This window comes from Mastigoproctus giganteus, chromosome 2 (genome assembly GCF_048544385.1).
Source record: "Mastigoproctus giganteus isolate SK-2022 chromosome 2, ASM4854438v1, whole genome shotgun sequence".
Lineage (NCBI taxonomy): Eukaryota > Metazoa > Arthropoda > Arachnida > Uropygi > Thelyphonidae > Mastigoproctus > Mastigoproctus giganteus.
This window is the reverse complement of record NC_143576.1, coordinates 31086036-31108988: the sequence shown is the minus strand read 5'-3', so window position 1 is coordinate 31108988 and position 22953 is coordinate 31086036. Positions and strand designations below refer to the sequence as shown.

At 38.0% G+C, this 22953-nt stretch overlaps 1 protein-coding gene across 1 annotated transcript in view; it reads right to left on the bottom strand.

The window, feature by feature from the left end:
* Positions 1–942: 942 nt before the first annotated feature.
* Positions 943–22953, bottom strand: part of LOC150089252 (neuronal acetylcholine receptor subunit alpha-2-like) — a 41956-nt gene continuing 19945 nt past the window's right edge. Inside the window, exons 3-6 of the mRNA XM_090388547.1 lie at positions 19855–19899; positions 12327–12436; positions 7021–7418; positions 943–1149 (exon numbers count right to left, since the gene is read on the bottom strand). Coding sequence (XP_090244673.1) covers positions 7049–7418; positions 12327–12436; positions 19855–19899 — 525 coding nt within the window. The 3' untranslated portion in view covers positions 943–1149; positions 7021–7048. The remainder of the gene's footprint in view (positions 1150–7020; positions 7419–12326; positions 12437–19854; positions 19900–22953) is intronic.

The window sequence follows — 22953 nt, the reverse complement described above, 5'->3', positions numbered from 1 at the left end:
CCGAGTAAAGAATAAATACACCAGATTAATCAGAAAATCACAAAATAATGCTAGACTACTAAATTTAAATTTCAAATCAAAAAATAAGAAAAATGCACTTAGTGGCTTTGAACACGTCTGGCTCCCACTAGCCTCGTCAGCAGACCCCCCCCCCCCATTTTGGGGATTACCCTGACTTCTAATTTCTCTTGGTACAAGTACATTACAATTATTGCTTTCTCTGCATCTAAAAAACTTGGTTTTCTCTTTCGCTCTCGGCGTTAGTTTTCTTCCAAACAGCTGCTCACTCTGTATAAATCGCAAATCCGCCCTGTCATGGAATATTGTTCCCACATCTGGGGTGGTGCCCCCAAAACCTCTCTCAGGCTTCTTGATTCCATTCAGAAGAGGGCAGTTAGGTTAATTAATGATTCATCTCCACTCGATATCTCATAGACGTACTGTTTCTGTTGCATGCCTCTTTTACAGATACTTCCACGGGCACTGTTCTGATAATGGCTTCTATAATTCTCGCTCTCTCTCTTTCAAAACAGTCCGAACACGTGCCGCCACCAGCCAACATCCATTTACTGTCCAACTTCAAACCCACAGAACCAACTTTTCATCTTCCTCATTTATTCATTCATTCACTTGCCGTTTTCTGGAACAACCTTCCTTCATACGTATTTCCCGAAAATTACAGTCTACAGAAGTTCAAGTCCACAAACTTCTTCTTCTTCTCAAATATCTTCTTTCGTCTTCTCAACCTCCAACCCAAGCACGGTACTAAGTTCTATAGGTTCCAATACCTCTCGTGCTAGGGATTTACGTAAAAAAAAAAAAAAAAAAAAAATCAATCTGTTCTGTTCTTTGTTTTTTTATATATATATACATCTTTTACTGTGATGATTTCTGTAAAATACAATAAAAATTTGTTTTACTTTAAGAATCGAGAACAACTTGTTTTTTATGAATGCAAGAAGAATTTATTTCAAATATTTCTAAAATAGGTACATTTGAACAGAATAAAATAAGGAGAAATCAAAACATAACTGCTGAGATTCTGACTACTTATTAGGAAGTACGAATAGAAATTAGGACAGTTTTTTTCTCCAAGTAAAGATACACATAGACCTCTCATCTTGTTTGTATTTGACGTTAATTGCTGGCCTATTTAAAAGAAACAAATAATAATAATAATAAATAATAAAATAAAACAATATATAAATTGTGATTTACTGAGTATAATTCAAAGTGTACAAAAACATCAAACAATTTTTATTTATTTATTTTTATTTTTTTTTTTTGATTTTGTTAATTTTGTAATTTTATTTTTGCTTCAATTAATATTATCAATCAGTTAACTTAACTGTAGGAAGACAAAGATTCAAATCCAGAAAACGTTAAATAAAGGAATACAAAAATGAAAATATATTATAGAATAAAAAAAAAAAAAAAAAGTGATAATTATAACCATTACAGCTATTGAATAATACTCACTGGATCTTGTTTAGTTTAGATATTTTTGTCTAATAACAAAGTTATTAGACAAAACAAAAAAAAAAAAAAAAAAATCCAGGCCAAGCAATTTGCATAATCAGTTACAAATTGCAGAATTGCTTCCACATTTTTCTTAGCAATGTTAAGAAAAACAGTTTGGGAAAAATTCGGCAGCATTATTTTAATTCTTAACAGGTCATCTTGGTGATTTCTTTCTTAAACAGTTTAATCAAAATATTGGATAGTAAGGAGGCATAGGAGCGGTAAAGTGAACATAGGTATGGTATACCGCTTATCATTCTCTCTTTGGTTAATACCAGAAGGTATCGTCACTTATACAGTACCAGAAAATAGTAGGTTGCCCTTTAAAATTTTTAAATTGTTATCACTGGCATGTAAAATGTCTTGTATTTTTGTCTTTTATACAGGCAGTAGTTCTACTGTTAACCCATAAATTGTTCTCATTGAGTGTATAGTGGTTTCGCCACGTCACTTATTCGGAGAGGTCTCAGTTGAGTCCCCTTGACCATTGGAGGAACTTCTAAAAGCCTTTTGAATTGGACCTGTAGTTAGTCCATCTCAGACGTAGGGTTTCTCTGTGGACTGTCCAGGTTTTTTGGCCTACACAGTATGAAAATTGGCCAGTGAAGATACTCTAGTATACGCATAATACAGGTTAAACTTGAATAATAATGACAACTCCTTTTTTTAGGCCACCTGAATAATTAAATTCATCTGCCATGCATTGGGTATTAGGTTCGTAAATTGCTTGTGTTCTATGGTCCATTTGCCTGTTTTGCTGGACAAAAAACCGGGGGAACCTTGCTATCTACGCCTGAGACCGACTAACTTAGCCACGGAGTGAAGAGCCCATTTCCTCGCGTCATCGACAGAATTTGAATCTAGGTCTTTTCCATCCGGTGTGGAGAGGACGGTGGCGATACCACTGTGATACCCGCGCAGACGAATAGCAATGACATGTGTTTATTTACGGAGCGGCTCCTAGAACGCCAGTTCAATTCCACCTCGTATCATTGTGCAGAACAGAACCACTGTAAAAGGGTCACAAATGTGTTGGTGTAGGTTTGTGTGTGTGTTCTGTTGTAATTTTCTGGCCGCTTGGCTGCCCAGAAGCATCGGTCACCTAGACAGATGATTCTGGGTACTCGTCCACACCACGGGAAAGTGGGCCAGTTCCAGTAGATGGGACACCTATGGTTTCAGAGTATGAGACAAAAAAAAAAAAAAAAGACAAACAATTATGAAACCGTTAAAAACGACAGCATCAAAACACACATCAATGCTTCCAGCTAGATGAATTTTACCAACCGCGTATCACTGGAATCGTACTTTTCCTTAGTTCAAACGCTTCTTTAGCAAATTGCTGAAACACTTGAAACTTATTACGATCTGTTAAAAATATAGCTTCTTGTCCTGGAGCTATACTGCCAAGAATTTTACATATCGCTGTCCTGGCATTTTCATATATTCGACAATCATATAGCATGTGCTGCCAGCGTTCCTGGCCCCGCAAAATCAAAGGTCCGTGTTACTTAGTCCTAAGACATATAATTTCTCATTCATTGACCATTCTTAGTCCTAAGACATATAATTTCTCATTCATTGACCATTCTTAGTCCTAAGACATATAATTTCTCATTCATTGACCAGTGTCCTGTTAACAAAAATGACGACTGTAAACTAGGTGTAAACCAATTGCGAACTTTTTTATCATTAAGGAAGGCCACATTCGGGATAAACAAGTTCGTCACTCTTCCAGTAAGCATTAGCATTAGCATTAGCATTAGTAGAGGCATTTGATGCAAGAAGGTAAGCTTATGCAGCATCAGCCAAAAAAAAAAAAAAAAAAAAAAAAAACCACTTCCACTCACCCCTCTGTTCGTTCAAAATACCTGTCCAGCTTAGCCTTAAACTTATTTAGGCTATCAACCTCCACCACAAGGGATGGAAGTCTGTTCCACCAACCAACCACCCGCTGGCTAAAGGCAAATTTCCGCACGTCTATCCTCCATCTGTCTTTCCTCAGTTTGAATTTATGCCCTCTCAGGTGATTATTCTGAGCTAGAGGAATAATCCCATCAGCATTGAGCATGATCAAACCATTCAAGGCTTTATACACCTCTATCAGATCACCTCACTGGTGCCTAGTCTCCAGACACTGTAATTTGCAAAACTTAAGCCTTTCTTCGTAAGAGCACCCCTTTGTTCCATTAACTAATCTTGTTGCCCTTCTCTGTACTCGTTCCAGCAGCTCTACATCCTTCTTGAAATGAGGCCTCCAGACCTGTATACAGTACTCTAGGTGTGGCCTGACCATTGCCTTATACAAGGGAATAATCACCTCCTTATCCCTGCTGGAAAAATTCCTGTATATCATTGACAATACTCCATGAGCTACTCTTGCAGCCCGTCTGCACTGCTCAGAGAACTTCATATCTGCCTGTAAGTATGGTATCCGAATAATAATTACACTAGTATAACTTCTGTGTTATTTTCCGAGGATATATTAAGTAGAGTGTCATTCTGTTCCTATGCTGCTTATCCGATCCGCCTGTTACATTAAAATAGATTGCTGTACAAAATTTAAGGACCAGTCAAGTTTTCACCTGTAGCTCCTATAGGAGTGGCCCGGATATGGGAAAAAGCATACCAAACGAACCTCGTGAGGTGCAGAAATGATGAAGGATACAACACCGACGCAACAACGGAAACAAAACGGTACAAAGAGACTTTATTCAAAAATGGCAACATAGCACTGGCTGCCATGATACAGATGCATCACTGCCAAAGATGAAACGAAGGGAAGAGGTGGTCCTCAGTAGGAGATATGGCCACCCCTAATGTCGATGCAGGCTTTGCACCACCTGTCCATACTTAGAACAATGTTGTTGATAAGTTCTTGCGGTAACATTGGCCATTCCTCTGTCAGCGGACGTGAAAGCAGAGAAGATCGAGGGTATGGACGTGTAATTTGGTGCTCCGTTTCTATGTGTTTTTAAAAGTAGTGTAATTCCCCTATATTGTATTTATTTCATGATATCCAAGATCCCTAGGTGACGGTGAGTCTGCAGATATTATTTTGTGCCGAACTTCTAAGGTGTTTTTGAGATATAGCAGTTTTTAATTTTCGTCTTGTGCTGTCAACTCCAACGGAGGACAGCAAGCCAGCGGCATATAGGTTTCGGCCGTTGTTCTGCATTGGAATTTCCAACTTGATGATATATTAGTTTTGACTAGTTTTAGGTAGTTTATTGTGCCTAGTAACTCTTTAGGATTTCCGATTTTGCGTCATATGTTTTTTAGAACGATGTGTCTAAAATTTTTTCAGTATTTTTGGGAAATGTTTTTGTCTTCAATAATTATGTTATCTGGAGGTGGCCATTGCTTCTTTCTCATTTGTTGAGAACAAAGGCCGTTGTCTGGAACTGCTGATCACGTGATCACAAGATCTGGTCTGGATTGGCTGGCTTAGCCTATCCGAATACTAACCCATGTCGAGGTAGTGGGATTATTTGCCGATTGAGGTGGTCTGTGTCTCTTCACAGGATTGTATTTGGTGTCTGCTTTGGTATGACATGAGTCTTTGTAAGGTCCATTCTTTCGATTTCTGTTAGAGCCTTCTTCCACTCATCTACTAGGGATATCATCACCACGTCTCTTTCCACTTCAGCTGCTCTGGTTTGTTATTCTTCTTGCCCTTCCTCCTCTGGTTCTGTGTTGTCCATATACCTTCTTTGCCGTGTTGACCGTATTCTTTCTTTCTTCTTTGTAGTTGATCGCTCACGTCCTGCTTGATTTTTTCAAAGATTGCAGAAGATATCAGGTTCCTCGTGATGGTGGTCCTTCTCTTGTCCCCTATTCGCTGTTTGGTCACCTGAATATCCGTGAGTCGTTCCTACCATTTGGTATGTAGTCTCAACATGTACCTTGTCATATTGGCCTCTAGCTTGGTTATTTCTTAGTATGCTCGCATAATATACGTATTCATTTCGATGCTCCATGTCATGTTTGGCATTTCCTTCCTTCCTGGGTGATCACTAGCGTAGCTGCACAGGAAGCACTTCCAGTTCGTGGGGCTGGGTGGTCTTGTCCTTCTCTTGTGGTAACCATACGGGGGACAGCGCCATTTACTCCACCATCTTCCTCTGGAGACTATCTCCGACTTTTCTAACCGACTCCTGTGCCTAAGGCCTGAACGCGAGCGAATTTATTTTGCGCCACACTCGATGCAGTATAATTATTATTTCTCTTCGACATCATCCATCTATGAAGGTGGACCTGTTAGTTTAGTCTCACTTGCCCTGATTCATATACCCTAATCTCAGAAGCATTAATGGTCACTTGCTGTAATAGTGACTTGCCCTAATGAACGCTTACCTTAATTGCACATTTCCCGAATTAACGCTTACCATAATAGCATACTCCCTAATGAATGCTTGCCATAATCGCACATGCCATAATAATGACCTGCCCTAATCGTGTCCCAAATATAAGGTAAGCGAAGTGCTACTGTCAATTTCCTAAGCAAGCATATAATTGCATACTTCAATCCCTTCACTGCGTTTATCGACCTAAGAATTCGTTCAAATAGCAGTCAAACATTAGCATGACGTTTGCTCTTTACAGCAGGCGATAATAATTGTTAAGGTTATTATTATATTATAATATTAACATTATAATTTATGGTCAGTGTGCCGGCTGGTTCAGGAGCTTACGATACCTATCATCAGACCGTGCCAAGTTTTTACCCTCAATCCGAAGTTCTTGTGTAGTATGCATAGAAGCCAAATGTTTCTTTATACAATTTCTTTATACTGTATTCTTCTTCCAGATAAGTCAAAATCAACTTATAATTGCATGTTCCGATTGATTCAACAGAAAGCATTGCAAATCGGGACAACGTTTCAACCAAGAAAATTCCAAGTTGATTACGAAAGTGCTGTGATCAGATCCATAGAAGAAACAATTTCTGATGCACGGATCACAGAGGCCTTTGGTAAAATTAATCGCGTAATGAAGGACAGTGTGTGGCAGGAGATTGAATATCGCTATGATATCGTTCGAGTTACTCATGGTGCCCGCATTCAACTTTACCAATGACTTTATGTACCTTCATAAAACTTATTGAATTGATCTTTCAGCTGGTATGAGTTTCATGAGTGTAACTTGAAGTAATACTCAATAAAAAAATATCAAAATCAGAAATATAATTTACGGACACCATGTATTATGGTGCCATTAACACAAAAACTGCGATTTCATTTTTATTCTTTTTGTTGATAAAGGTCATTTTTGTGCGGTTTTCTCTTCATCTAATTTCAGACCAATGCAGTTTCCTTCAAGCTTCTTTGTTGTGTTGTCTGCCACCTCATTACATTGAAGCGCAGTTGCTTTCTCTTCAGAGGTAATAAAAAAATTTGAATCATCTGCACAGGAAACGAATGTTACGGATTCATTATGAATTAATTAAGAATTTTTACAGATTAATTATGAATTAATTAAGAATTGTTTCAGACTTACCTCTTGGTATTAGCAACATCCTGTTCAGTCATTGATATTGATGGAGTCTGCGGTGAATGGTAAAAGTATACGTGAGTTTAGGATAAGGTTCTATGCAACAGGGATATTTTTTTGATTCTCTTTTAACCGTAGCTGTTGTTATCAACCAGTTAGGGTTTGTATTTCGGATGTCTTCGAGACTCACTCTTTCCCCCATTTTAACAATGTTAATTTCTTTTTCATTGTATGTCCAAGATCCGATCGTTATATTGCATTTATGTTCAACATCAGCGTTGTTTACATCCACGATATTGCACATACTATTAAATTCAATAGCAGGAACATATAAGACGCTCCCATTACTATAAACGATGGTGTGGATGTAGTCTTCACTGCTAAAAATCCGGTTGGGGTGAAATCTGCGAAGAGAAAATAATATAAATAACTGCCAGCTAAACAGTGGAAATCTTTACTTAGTTTTAAAAAATAGTAGAGGATCAGCTGATATCAGACTCCAGAGATATATTTTATTAAAATGTATTACTATTGGCAAAATGGGACAAAAGAGCAAGCTTATATAGTAAAAGCCAAAAAATAAAATAAAATAAATAAATAAATTAATTAATTAATTAAATAAATAAAATTAATCAATTAATTAATTAAATAAATAAAATTAATTAATTAATTAATTATTAAAATAAATAAATAAAATAATAATAATAATATAATAAAAATAAATAAACTTTTGCCCACTTCATTTTGTAAGATACAAAATCTTACAGAATAAAAGTAATAAGAAGTTGATGTTATTAATTAAGGAATAGGAATTCTTGTTGCTAGTTGAATAAGATAGTAATATCGTCTGATTTCAATAATAAGAATTATTCAGTATGAAATATAAATTTAATGGGTAATAAGAAATAAAGGCAGGGTCCGAGCCATTAACTTCCGTTATAAGCGGGGAATAAACGAAGAAAACTACTGTAAAGCAGCATGGGTCCAAGCACAAACAGACGAATTAAGATTTATGCGGTGTCGAACTTAGTAGGGAAGGTTACTTCAAACAGGATACCGTCAGGCGCAAACAGGAAGTGGTTTCTTGACCAGCATTTAAGTTTCCTTAAATAAATGCTGTGGTCACTAGATGTGAGTTTCGTGTTATTAAAACGTTACAGGGTCAAAGGCGTTAGATGAGAGAGGAGTGTTTTTATTTGGGATAATCGGCAAATATCAAAGGGCACGCCGTATGGGAGCAGATCTGGTAGAATAGTAAAAGGGAGAGTATTGAAACACGTGCTACAAGACAGGCTGAGTAAGGGTTTTCTAATAAATGAACGGAGAAAAATCCGAGGATGAGTATAAGATTGGAGTGAGCTGCAGAGAATAGGCGTGGTGAACTCGGGAGTTAGATGTGGGAGAAGATGAACAAAAAAGGAGTGAAGGGGTTGGAGTCAGAGACATAGTTGAGATTTTTGTCGGTGCTAGTAAGAATGAGTTAGTCAGAGACATAGTTGAGATTTTTGTCAGTGCTAGTAAGAATGAGTTAGTCAGAGACAAGGTTGAGATAATTGTCGGTGTTAGTAAATATGGGACAGTCAGAAGCAGACAGAGTTTTTTAGAGTGAGGGAGTGAAGAGGTTGGAAGGAGAGAGTTAGGTAGAGCAGAGTTAAAATGTTAAGTTAAAATGTAGCAGTGAGTCAGTCAGTCAGTTAGTCAATCCGTCAGTCAGTAGCAGCCAGTATTTTTGAGTGAAGGAGTGAAAGGGATGGAGAAAAGTGCCGTAGAGAAAAATTAAAATTGTTGGACAATAAAGGAAGCCCGACGTATTGTCAGTAAAGAGCAGAAGGCAATTAAAATATTTGAGGAGGCAGAATACGGTAGAAGTTAGTTCATTGCAGGATCTCTCACAAAGGATGAGAAGAAATCAAATCCATTATCAAGTAACGAGATGTCTGATACCCAGGAGATAAATGGTACTGAAGCCGATAAAGTCCGGAGCCAAACAAAAGCGAGAACAACCGTTTTAACCAGATGAAATGAATCGCTTTTAAGGAGTAAAGGTACCCGAGACCCAAGGTGGAATCCCATAACTCATGTCGAACTCTCCCAGTGATTGTGAGATGCGTCCCAGATGTAAAAGACCCAGTATTCGCTTAGAGAAGGATGAAGGATGTACCGCGAAGCGCGCCAAGTTAACTAAGTAAGTGATTTGTTTTACTTAAGTATTCTCACCATCACACAAAAGATTATAGACACCCCGATAACCGATTTAGCAGAACTTTTGACTAAACACTGTGACACATGTATAAGTAGTACTATATTTTAATGATAAGTAGAGAAAGGTATGAACTGAAGGACATTAGTCAGAGTAAGTTAATAGATATATAAATAATTTTGGAAGGGAATAGGGAAGTGAGTAATACCTCGTTAATAATTGTCTTAATAGGTGAATGATTAATGAATTTTGGAAGGGAATTAGAGGGAATAGATAGATGACGGTAGCCTTCAAATGTTCAAGTATTTAATTGTAGAAATTGGCAGTGGTATGATTACCTGGATTAGAGAAAGTTGCAAATTATAATGTGTTGAAAAAGGGGATAACAATTTATACAAAAATTAAAAGTATAGAAGATTAATCAAATTATTGGAGTAAGAAATTGATTTGTAATGGAAAGAGAAATGTTAACAGACTTTTGAAAGTTATCTGAGTTGAAGCGTAAGAAGAAGAACATTATCAGTTCTTCTGATAATGTTCTTCAGATAAAAAAAATAAACAATTTTTATCTAATATTTGGTGTGTTTTTTGTTACTCTGAACACTCAGCCAAGAAAAAAAAAGGAATTAAAATTATATATATATATATATATATATACCAAGAGCTGTTCCCCCAAACCTGAAATTTTCTGAGTAGGTACTAGTCAGATGCGCAAGTGAGGAGGTTGTAATAAAGGGGAACTAACAAAAAAGAAATAAGTGAAATAAAAAGGATAGATAAAAAGAAAAAGAAAAAAGGGAAATATTAATAAAAGGCTGAGTGAAATAGTAAATATAAAAATAAATAATTTTTATCTAATATTATTCAATAATTAGTGTTTTTTTGTCATTCTGAACACTCAGCAGAAAAAACCAAACCCCCACAATTTGCTTACCACCACAAATAATTTATCCAATCCCTCCTTAAATGTATTCAAACTTCCTAACTTCACCACCCTAGGTGGAAGTTAATTTCAAAAATCAGTAACTCTTTGGCAAAAGGCAAATTGCCGTCCATCTCTTTTGCAATCATTTTTCAGTTTAAATTTATGTCCCATTGTGGGCCGCTTCAGCAAAAGTAAAAATGCCACCAACGTTTCGTTTACTCAGCTCTTTTCAAGTCTTAAACACTTCAATTAGGTTTTCTTGCAGATGTCTAATTTCCAGATGCTACAATTTATTGAACTGCAGTTACATTGCATACTCATGTGCATAGCCTTTTTCAGCACAATTGACAATTTCACATTGTATTTTTGGAATTTTTTAAAAAATTTTAATTCCTGTTCCCACAGAAATTTTAATATTATATATTGATGGCATACCTAGGAAGTCTTAGGATTGTATCGTATCCGAAATTTTTATTTATTTTATTATTTATTATTATTTTATTTATTTATTTATTTTTATTTATTATTTTTTTTTAATTTTTGTACAAGTAGGATATAGTCTTTTTGTACCTAGCGGTGTTTGCTACTTAACGTCTATAAATCCTTGGACCAGACTTAAAGGTAGTATTAATTTCGTTTTGAAGAAAAATTAAATAACACCTCTGGGACTGATAGAATATATCCAGTTATATTAGAGGAAGAAACAAACAAAAAAAAGGAGTGGGGTTAAGTAAATCTTTGACTGTAATAAAGAAAACATCCTCAGGCTCATGTAATGGCCATGCAAGTTGGAGATATGCGAATGTCTCTCCGATTCACATAAGAGTTTCAACAATTGTAGCGAGTAATTGAATACATCTAAGTTTGATTTCTCTGCTAGCGGAAAATAATGAAGTTAGTATTTAAATAATGCAAGATCATCTCAATAGGATTGGACTTATACGGTAATCACAGTATGGATTTGTTAAGGGAAGATCATGACTATGTGGTTGTCACAAGAATTTGTTGCAAAAAATTCCTTTTTACATCATACACTTAGATTCCAGTAAAGCTTTTGATACTCTTTTACATGAACAATTACAGTATAAATTAAAGCAGTGCGGCAATGGGAATAAGTTCCTGCTATAGATAAAGGGATGATTAAGGTAGGAGATAGACAATGGTTACGGTTATTAACGACTATTTCTATTCATAGACTAATTTCAGTGAGTTCCACGGGCATTGGTGTTGGACCCTTACTATTTTTAATATTAATAATATTCATATTGGTATTTTAAGTTTAATGTCTAATTTTGCTAATGATGGTGGTCAGGGTGACTAATGAAAGTAATCAAGTTGCTACTCCAATAAGAACTGGATAAATTAGACAGATGGATTAAACCTCAATGGCAATTGAGGTTTACTCTGATATAAAGTTCTCTGAGTAGTGCAGACAGCTTATTGGGTTCTGTAAATGATATGCAGGAACTTTGCCTGCAGGGTCAAAGAGATTATTTTGTTATATATGGCAATGGGTAATCGCATCTTAAATAATACATTTACATTAGAAAATTCCTTCTAAAGGGCAATAAAGCTAGCCAATTAGTCAGCTTCTGGAAACTAAGCATCTTCATGTAGACCTAAATGAAGTGCTCAAGGCTTTAAACTGGATAGGTAAACTGAATGCTGATAGCATCCTCATTCTTTATCGGACACCGCACACATCGAGACACGTAGATTTAAACTGGAAATGGATGGTTGCAGGACAGATGTTCGGAAATTTGCCTTCAGCCAGAGAATAATTGATTATTGGAATAGACCACCTTTTGTTTTGGAAATAATTAGTTTGAATAAATTTAAAGTAGAGTTAGACAAATTATTAGAAGGCATGAGCAATGAGGTGGTTATTTTATTTATTATTATTTTGCTGATGTATAAGTTTGGTTCCTTGCATCATTTTCCACTAATATCGGTATGTAACAAATGCTTTTGTGAAATTCATCACATGCACAAACACAACACACACGGGCATCCCTATTTTTAGCAAGTGTAAAACAATAATTCTTATTACTTTTAAGTTCATTTTTAACTCTCATCTTCCTGCCGTTTAGAAGAAGAAGGGGATTTGAGTATTTTATGCTCACTGAAAAAAAACGAAAATAATGAAAAAAGAAACTGGTAAAAAAGGATAAAAAAAAAAACTATTACCCGTCATAGTGAGACAAATCCGGTAACCAGATTTCCTGAGGTCGTAAATGCAGTGATTCTATATTTCCATAATTTTGGGGGTTCCATTTAAGGAACTCATCATGCCATGCCTGCAAAAGAAAATGAAAACACACTGTTCAATTGTTGGAATCATATATACAGGGTGTCTCAAAAATATTGGTACAAACATTTATGGGAGGGAGGTAACATCTAAAGGAATGTGAATAGCATAAGAACCCATAACCGTAAACGTCACCGTAAGTCGGTACACAGCGCTGTTCATCAGTTCGCGAGAGGAGAGGGAAAATTCGTGGTTTACTCATTCAAGCAGTAGTCGCCGCACGATGAGCATACATCGATATACAAACTGTGAGCTGGTAGACATGCACCTAGTGTATTGATTAGCAGAGGGCCCACACGGTGTGTGCCCCCATGCGGCACAACATCGCTTCGCAATAAATGTGTGGGCAGGTATGGGCGGTGACTGCTTAGTCGGCCCATACCTGTTACCATCCCGCATGAACTCCGCTAAATATCGGATCTTTCTTGAATAACTTCTACCAGGGTTACTTGACGATGTTCCAGCAAATGTGAGATGCAACATTTGGTTTCAACATGGCGGAGCGCCTGCCCATTATGGAAGGTGTGTTCGTGACCATTTGAAGAGGCATTTTGGGCGTCGATGGATTGGCCGTGGTGGACCCGTTGCCTGGCCCCCACGCTCACCTGATTTATCGAGCCTTGATTTCTTTCTGTGGGGGCCCTCAAATCTATCGGGTATGAATCGCATGTGGAGACGGAAATGGATCTCGTGGCGAAACTTGTCTGCGCTGCTGCTACTGTCAAAGAAATCAAAGAAACTCCAGGTGTGTTCGACTGTGTCCGCCAACCAATCCATGCTGCGTCGGTGTCACGCATGCATCGCGTCTCATGTTGGAACCTTCGAGCATCTGTTGTAACATAATGAAATGCATCCATCTCGTACTCCATTGTTAATATTATGTCAAATAAATGTTTGCCACTAATTACTGTCTCGTGTCATTTCTGCTTCTTGTACCTCTGCTACTACTACTTTCCCGTGACGTTTCCGGTTATGGGTTCATATGCGATTCACATTCCTTTAGATGTTACCTACATAAGCTCATAAGCTTGCTTTCTTGCATCACATGCTGCATCCTTTATTATTTAATCTCTCTCTCTCTCTCTCTCTCTCTCTCTCTCTCTCTCTCTCTCTCTCTCTCTCTCTCTGAAATGATTAAATCAAGATAGCCGACCGGGCTAGCCGAGTGGGTAAAGTACCTGCCCGGCAACCCAAAGGTCGCGGGTTCGATTCCCGCCTCGGGCTTGGATCAAAGTACTGCAAAAACCTTGGGAGGTGCAGTATGGCCACAGAAGCCGATGCGCCAACAACTTCCTAATCAAAAAAAAAAAAAAAAAAAAAAAAAAAATCAAGATAGTTTTACCTTTATCCATATTTGCCAACTCTTCGATAATTGCGTGTCTTTTCTGATAAGTTTAGTTTTCTTCCTGGGTTTAGTGAAATTTCTGTTAATTTGAAATGTGAATAACTACTAACTAGTTACTTTCTGAGATTTTTATTTTCGTTCCTTGGTTACTGCTTCTCTCGTAGGTGAGAAAGAGAACCAGAGAGCACAAATATAAAATCTCAGGTAATACTAAAAAACTGGATTTTATAAAATTCACCACCATGGGCAGCGGGTTTTTGAACACAGGAATACGTTGCCTCCCAAAGTGGTAGACGTAGTGACTCTGCGTAAATTTAGAGCAAAATTGTATGGTTACCTTGTGGGAACGGGAACATTATGAATATATATATTTTTTATATTTATTTATTTATTTTTATTTATTATTTTGTTATTTTTGGTTGATGTAGAAAGAGTCCGCCTCGTTGCATCATTTGGCCTTATTAATACTAAATCTAAATAACCAAAAGGGACTGCTTCTACAGGGATGGGATACACTTAAATAGAAAGGGTGCAAGAATATTTGCTGATGCTATCGAGGCAGTGTAAGGTCGGCCGGAAAACTGCTAGCTTGGAGGGATACAAGGACCAATAAATTAACAGTAGCCACTGGCAGAGGTAAAAGTGATTCTTGCACTGCTTCTATTGGAATGAGCAGAGGCCTGGAAAACAAGATGCAGGATATTTCAGAGACTGCTGGGAGTCATTGCGGTACAAGTAAACACATGGGTTTTGTAGCTAAAAAAAAAAGAACAGGTGCATGTATACTTGCGTGTACACCAATGCTAGGAGTTTGGTAAATAAATTTGATGAATTTGAGGTATTGCTCAAAGCATCAAAGGTTGATATTGTTGGGATATCAGAGACGTGGAGTCACACAGATATAAGGAATGCAGAACTGGAATTTGGGGAGTACAACGTCTACAGAAAGGATAGACAGGATAGGAAGGAAGGAGGGGTTATGCTATTAGTTAAGAAACACATAAAACCAAGGAAGTGAAGCCAGTCGACAACGCTGGACAGTGCAGTGTCGAGTCAGTTTGGTGTGACATAAGCATTGAGGAATCAAAATTGAGAGTAGGAGTGTGCTATAGGCCTAACGACTCTGATGAGTATAATAAGAAACTGTACATGGAAATAGAGTGGGCCAGTAAATCAGAGAGTCTTATATTGGGGGATTTTAATTTCCCAGATACTGACTGGAATTTGTAGGAAGGTCACTCACACACTAGCAAGGCTTTTGTGGATTTATTGGATGATTGTTTTCTAAATCAGCATGTTCGGGAGGCAATTAGAGGGAGTAATACTCTTGATCTGATTATCAGTAGTGATTCTTCATGCATTAATGATCTGCAGATAAAGGAACCACTAGGTGGCAGTGATTAAAGTGTGTCGAAGTGGGATTTACTCACAGAAGTAACTACCATTAAGGGTAAAGGGAAGTGTTTTTGCTTTCGTAAAGGCGACTTTGGAGGTCTGAGACAGTATTTAAATTCTATACAGTGGGACCAACTAATGTTACCAACAGAAAATTCAAAATGGGAAGCATTCAAAGAATTAATCTTGGAAACTACTAGGCTTTACATACCAACTAAGATATATTGTTCAAGGTTTAGGCCTAAATGAATGTCAGATGAACTAATGAGACATATAGCAGAGAAGAAAAATGCATGGGATACATAATAAATTAACACAGGATACAGAAGCCTATGATAGATATAAGTTGATCTGTAACCAAGTTACAAAGAAGGTTAGGTAGGCGAAGGCAGATTACGAGAAATCTTTGGCAAGGGATGCAAAAAAAAACAGTAAAGAGTTCTTTACTTATGTAAACTCTATAAGGAAGGGGATGAATCAGATTTGTCCACTTGATATCGATGGTTCAACTGTTGATGATCCTGCTCAGGTAGCTTACAAACTAAATGAATATTTTACATCGACATTCACACGTGAGGAGTTATTCATCAAGGGGAAGGCCAGAGGTGTATTCAACTCTGGCAGTAAGCTAGATAATCCTGTAATAACTGAGAGTAAAGTGGAGGATAAATTGTTGAAGATAAACACAAGAAAGGCACCTGGGGTGGATGGGATCTATCCAGTTATATTAAAGGAGGCAGCAAAGAAGTAAGCAAACCCTCAGCCATAATTATGAGAGCTTGCTTGGACTCAGGGGAGGTACCCATGGACTGGAGATGTGCAAATGTGACCCCAATTCACAAAGGAGGTCAATGGCTGATACAAGTAATTATAGACCTGTGAGTTTAAACTTCTGTTTCAGGAAAATTGATGGAAGCACTGGTTAAAGAAGCACTGCAGGATCATCAAGACAAGACTTCAGTTATATCTCGGACACAGCATGGTTTTGTTCAGGGGAAGTCTTGCCTGACCAATTTAATTGCATACTTTGATGCAATCACAAAAAAAACTGGATGCAGGGAATAACTTTGATATTATATATTTGGATCTTAGAAAGGCTTTTGATACTGTTGCACATGGATGACTGCTGCACAAATTGGAGCTGTGTGGCATTGGAGGCATTGGAGAATGGTAATCAATGGACACTGCTCATCGGGGACTATTGTTATTAGTGCAGTCCCTCAGGGTTCAGTGTTGGGTCCATTATTGTTGTCTGTATTTATAAATAATATTGATGATGGTATATCAAGCTTAATGTCCAAGTTTCCAGACGATACAAAGGTTGGCAAGGTTGTGAAGGACACTACTGACGCTATGCTGCTGCAACAGGATCTGGAAAGTTTGAGCAGATGGGCTAAGACGTGGCAAATGAAGTTTAACATTGACAAATGTAAAGTACTACATATGGGAAACAGCAACCCCAGAGCAACGTATCAACTCTGTGGTACTACACTGACAGTGGTAGAGAATGAAAAGGACCTGGGAGTAATTGTGCAGGCAGATATGAAGTTCTCTGAGTAGTGCAGACTGGCTGCAAGAGTAGCTCATGGTGTCTCATCAATGAAGAGGAAGTTTTCTAGTAGGGATAAGGAGGTGATTATTTCCTTGTATAAAGCAATGGTCAGGCCACACCTTGGGTACTATATACAGTACCCAAAGTGTGGAGGCCTCATTTCAAGAAGGATGTAGAGCTGCTGGAAGAGCTACAGAGAAGGGCAACAAGATTAGTGAATGGAACAAAGGGTTGCTCTTATGAAGAAAGGCTTAAGTTTTGCAAATTACAGTGTCTGGAGACTAGGCACCGGCGAGGTGATCTGATAGAGGTGTATAAAGGCTTGAATGGTTTGAGCATGCTAAATGTTGATGGGATTCTGCCTCTTGCTCAGAATAATCACCTGAGAGGGCATAAATTCAAATTGAGGAAAGACAGATGTAGGATAGATGTGCGGAAATTTGTCTTTAGCCAGCGGGTAGTTGGTTGGTGGAACAGACTTCCATCCCTTGTTGTGGAAGTTGATAGCCTAAATAAATTTAAGGCTCAGCTGGACAGGTATTTCGAACGAACGGAGGGGTGAAGTTGAAGTTTTTTTTTTTTTTTGGCTGATGCTGCATTAGCTTGCTGTCTTGAATCATATGCCTCTACTAATGCTAATGCTAATGCTAAGCACATGATTTTGTGTGTGGGGGATAAATGACATGATGAAAAGAACTGTTTTAGCATACACCCCTCTGTATTAATTGTTTTTGGTGTACTATATATTGCTTTACTGTTCTGCCTATTTATTATCATTTTCTTTAGTTTTGTTCTGCACCTTTCATCTTTGTACAAGTTGGAGCAAAAACAATTACTGCCAGGCCGCCTTAGCCTAGTGTTCAGGTGCGCGGGTGCATAAGTTACACGTGCCTTGAGTGACCGGGGTTCAAGCTCGTGACTACTGAATACGGTTCTGTTTCTTGTATTCTCTCTATCTTGTGAACTCCTCTGACCCGTTTGGTCGTCCCTGGGTATAAACAGAAAATTTATTTAATTTACATGTTTTAAAAGTGACGCCTTTTCTTTTCCAGTGAGGGCGTTGCGGCTTGTGTTCTAGGGTAGAGTTCACTCCAATATTCAGTAAAAATGAAACGGTGGTCAAACAAACATCATGCATTTGCTGTTGAAACTTTTTTTTTTTTCCCCGAAAGCAGGAAATGGGTTTCAACCAGGTGCTTTATTTTATGGCTTCAGTTGAAAGGTTCTTCCAACAGGATAAAAGTGTTCCACGAAAGCGTACCTCGTTGATTCCATGCCATGAGGAATCCAAGCTGTTCTGAGGTCTAAAGGAGAAGCTACTAGCTATTAGGTATGTACTTAATAAAGTGACCGTTTAATGTATATTAGATGTGCTCTTTTTATTAATTATGCTATATAGAGAAACACAGAAGCATACAAAGGATATAACTTCTCATACCTTGTTTTTAGTAATAAATTTGTTACACATAACCGAAATTTTGGAAATTGTTTCTTTAACGTGTTTGAAGTTTCGTCCGCTGTTGACGCTTCTGGCGTTTGCTTGTTGTGACGTAACGGAATGTAGAATTAAGTTCGGAATTTTGGGCGTTGAAAAACTCAGTTATTTGATTTTACTGCTGGTGCGTTTTATGTTGCTTTTATTTATTGACTGCATTTGTTCAGCTCTTAGACATATTTATATTTTAAGAAAAAATATATATTTACAATTCTCTATGAAGTTGAAAACTAAATTTCTTGGAGTTCATTATCTGTAGAAAGTGCGTGGATCGTCTGCTTTAATGCGTTTAATTGACTTTGCTGAAGGTCAAAAGCTTATAATAACTAATATTACGAAGCGATAAGGCATAATTCCTTAATGAAACTTTCTGTTTCTTTAATCATGAATATGGTGGTAATATATACAGTTCTATGCATCAGCAAGGAAGGCACCAGGTAGGATTTTCTCTTTTCAGCTTTGAATCCATGCTAATTACTTTTGTAGAATTTTTCAAAATGGACTTTCTGTCCAAAGTAGGAGGCTGAAACTCTCCCAAACTAACTATACAGAGAAAAAATCATTATAGAATTTAGTGTATTATATATGCATAAATGAGTAATTATTGTTAAATTGACCAATCTTTACAATCTCGTACCCCTTCCGATTGATCGTTGCGAGTAGTAGTAGTGTTGTTGTTATTTTGTTTTGTTTTTAGGAGCATTAGCAACTAAGGCCATATTGCTTCGGGATATGCGGTGGTCATTCCCTGACATTTCCGCATCCTCCGTATTTGGTAGTCACGGGCTCGAACCCCGGTCTAATCAAGAAGCGTGTGCTATGTACTGCTGCTCCTTCCCACCTGGCTACGGAAGCGCCTTCTCGCGATATACGACTACGTAATCTTTTACAATCATGTGTATATCTAATGTATATTATTGGCTTATTTCTTTATATATATAATATTTTTTTCTTCATTATTCTTTTTCTCTTTTTTCTTACACAGTTTATATATATATATATATATTTTTTTTTTTTTTTTTTTTTCAGGCATTTTTTTTTTTTTTTACATTTTATTTAATTTCCCTAGATATTTTTGTCCTATCAAGCCTCTCTAACCAAGTAGTCAGAGCGAGAATCAGTAGCACACGCTCTTTGAGTAGATTGGGCTTCGTGCTTATTAAATATGGTCAATCAGCCAACCCGCACTGGACCAGCGTGGCAGATTATGGTTCATCCATTTCTCTCATATGCTGCTGCCTGCCATTATCAATGGCAGCAGCCATTGATAATGGCTGCTGCTTACGTTACCTTACTTTTTTAAACTACTAAGAATTTCACTCTTTGTACTATAAATGAAATGGAAACGGGAGCTATATATTTTCAACAAAGCAGTAAGAATAAAATATGGATTATTACTAAAAATTACTATGGGAAAAATTCTTGTTTAAGAAACTGCCCAAGTTGCAGGGTTTTTTTTTTTTTTTTTTTTCAATTTAGAACATAAGACGATATTCCGACGTGTTTTGCCCTCCTTTTTTATTGATACTTCGCATAATTTCTCTTTAATTAAGGCAAGAAACAAAATAATTTAAGAAACAGGGAAAAGTTTGTTGACAAGAGGCAACCTGTAAAACTTACCATCTTGAGCCATCCACTTAGAACAAATGCTTGTTGATCGAAATTCTGCAAGAAATAAAATAAGTTTTAAATGTCTGTTAACTGTGCTTATAATTCCGATTTTGTGCTTAAAAACTCTGATATTCTAAACCTAATACGAACCCTTTAAATACTGGAAAACAGTATAAATTCAAATTTTAAAAGCGAGTTAATATCAATCTTCGGTAACTTTCATAATGTTTAAGTTTATGCCTAATAATATTAACATTAAGTGAAGAATAATACAGAAGGGCCAGTGGATGCAGTAACCAAGATAAATTTAATAAGTTAAGATTAATACAAGAAGCTTTCAGGGTGACGTACCCCTTCCTCAACAAGTAAAAGTACATACATACAGAAATGCAAACATAATATAAACGTTAGGAATAGAATAAATACTAAATAGGCTGTGCATGCTCAGATGACTTGGAGAGCGCGCATATGTACGCAAGACTGTACAGACATTCAATCACTAGATCGGGCACTCATTGTTGGTGCACGGCGCGTGTATGGGATTGCTGCCAATGTTTGTTGTGCTTCAAAACTATTGACTCTAAAATAGGGTGTAGACTTGTACCTCTGCAGCGATTTAAGACTTTTGGACAGCTGGATATATTTAACGATTCTAACCATAGGCGGTGACGGTATTGTCGAGATTGGTCGATCACCTCACAATCGCGTCTGGGGTTGAGGTCATGACGAGTTGACCAACAATGCTCCACAATTGCGGAGTGCTCAGTGTCACCCAGGCAGATCGACCTATCGTGTTCCGCGAGGCGGTCCTGAAGACGTCTGGAGTTCTTCCCCTATATAGCAACTGCTGCAATCGTGGCAAGTTATGTGGTATACAATTCCGCTGCGTAACAGGGGGGACAATGGGTGTTTTTACGCTCGAGACCAGAGATCGTAAGCTCCTACCAGGGAGCTGTACGCGTTTCATGCGGTACTCACGCGGGATCTTAGAAATCTGGTCTGAGGTACCCGGATAAGGAATATAGACAGTAGGTACACTGTCGCGGGGGGGGGACGAGGGCCTCAGGTGAGTTGCAAGCTCTTGTGCTTGTAGCAGGCACCTGTCTAACACATGGGCTGGGTATCTACAATTGGTAGGTCAGCTTTTACTCTGGAAACCTCAGTGCGCCTGGCTTCCTCTGAGCTGGAATGGCTCCAAGCTCGAGAGAGTAGAGCGCATGTGGTGCTGTTTAGATGACAAGGGGCATGGGCTAATCTGTAGGTAGTGAATTGCCCGCACAACATTGGCTTTCGGTATACCGAGGTGTCCAGGTGTGGGCCCACTCGTTTTGCCAAAACATCCAGGAAAGGAAAGGACCCGTCCACTTCAACTCTGAAGTGAACTGGATGAAGGGGGATAAGGAGTTGAGGTACTCCAACAACGCTCTTCCCCGAGACTGAAGGATTTATGCTCGCCATCCAAGACCAGGTAATAAACACCAGAAACTATAGAAAAGACATCGCCAAGGAGCTCGGAGTGTCTGATGACCCATGTCCACGATACCACCTGGCCGCAAAAATGATCCAACACATCACCGCGGGATGCAAGGTGATCACCCTAACTGAGTGCACTCATAGACTCTACCAGGTAGCCAGGATAATACATCAGAAGCCAGCAAGGAAATACCAGTTGATCAAAGAAAATATACCGTACTACAAGTACGAACCCAAGGCAGTACTGGAGATCCAAACCCACAAGCTGTACTGGCAGTACTCGAGACCCCAACCCAGCGCCATAATAACAGATAAGACAATCCCGCACAACACATCAGACATAATCCTTGTGGACAATAAGGAAAATCTGTAAACTACCTATCTGATTGACAATAAGCTACCTATCTGATTGACATAGCGGTACTCAACACTGGCAACCTGTAGAAAACACATTGGGGGAAAAAATCAGGAAATACGCGAACCTAAGACAGGAGATCAAAGAGATGTGGCATATGCAACAAGGAACACCCATCCCGATCATTGTGTCAACCACAGGTATGGTGCCAAAGACCCTACATAACAGCCTAGCAGCAATAGGTCTCCCAGCGAACACCTACAAGGAACTCCAAAAAGTTGCAATCCTGAACACCTGTAGGACAGTCAGAGAGTTCCTCGACCAAGAGTAACACCAGACATAACAACCCCCCCCCCCCCTGTGTACTTGGTAGCAATACCCGTCACGAGGTGGAACCCCCAATCAGGGAGAAATAATATGAAGAATAATAAAAAGGGGCACGATGGTTCAGTGGTTACGACACAGGATTACCAGTCTGATGGACCCGGGTTCGAGTCCCGCTTTGGCGGAAGTGAACGCGGTTCCACCACGCTGGGAAACGGGTATAATGATAGTAATAAATTAGAATAATAATAATAAATAAATAAAGAAATAAACTAACATTGCTCCAGTGATATTGTCACTGACGTCATTGCACCGGGCGGAAAAGGCCCCGGTTCGAATCCCATCGATGACCCGAGGAACTTTAATGGGCTTTTTTCACTCCTTGGCTGAGTTAGTTGGGCTCAGTCGTAGATAACAAGGTTTTTTTCGTCCACCAAAACAGACAAATCGACCATAGAACGTACGCAATTAACAGACATAAGACGCACAGCATGGCATATGAATTTAAATATTCAGGTGGCCTAATATAATAGTTTGGGTTTTTTTTTTTTTTTCTTTTTTGGAATGATAAAGCACCCAGAGACAATCCCGAAGTTTCTCACTGAAGGAATCACATATCTGAAGCCTAAAGACCAAGATACAAGAAACCCGGCATAATACAGGCCAATCATCTGTCTCCCAACGATGTACAAGATCATGACCAACTACATAACCAAGATATTAGTATTAGTATTAGTATTAGTAACGGCCGTATGGTGCAAGAAAGCCTATGGCTTATGCTGCACCAGCCAAAAAAAAAAAAAAAAAAAAAAAAATCCGAACAAAACAATGATATAAACAAAAATTAAATAAATAAATAAATAATAATAATTAATAAATAAATAAAAATAATAAAATGAAATAAAAAATAAATAAAAAGGATATTAATCCTATCATCCTATGCGCTTCCCTTACCC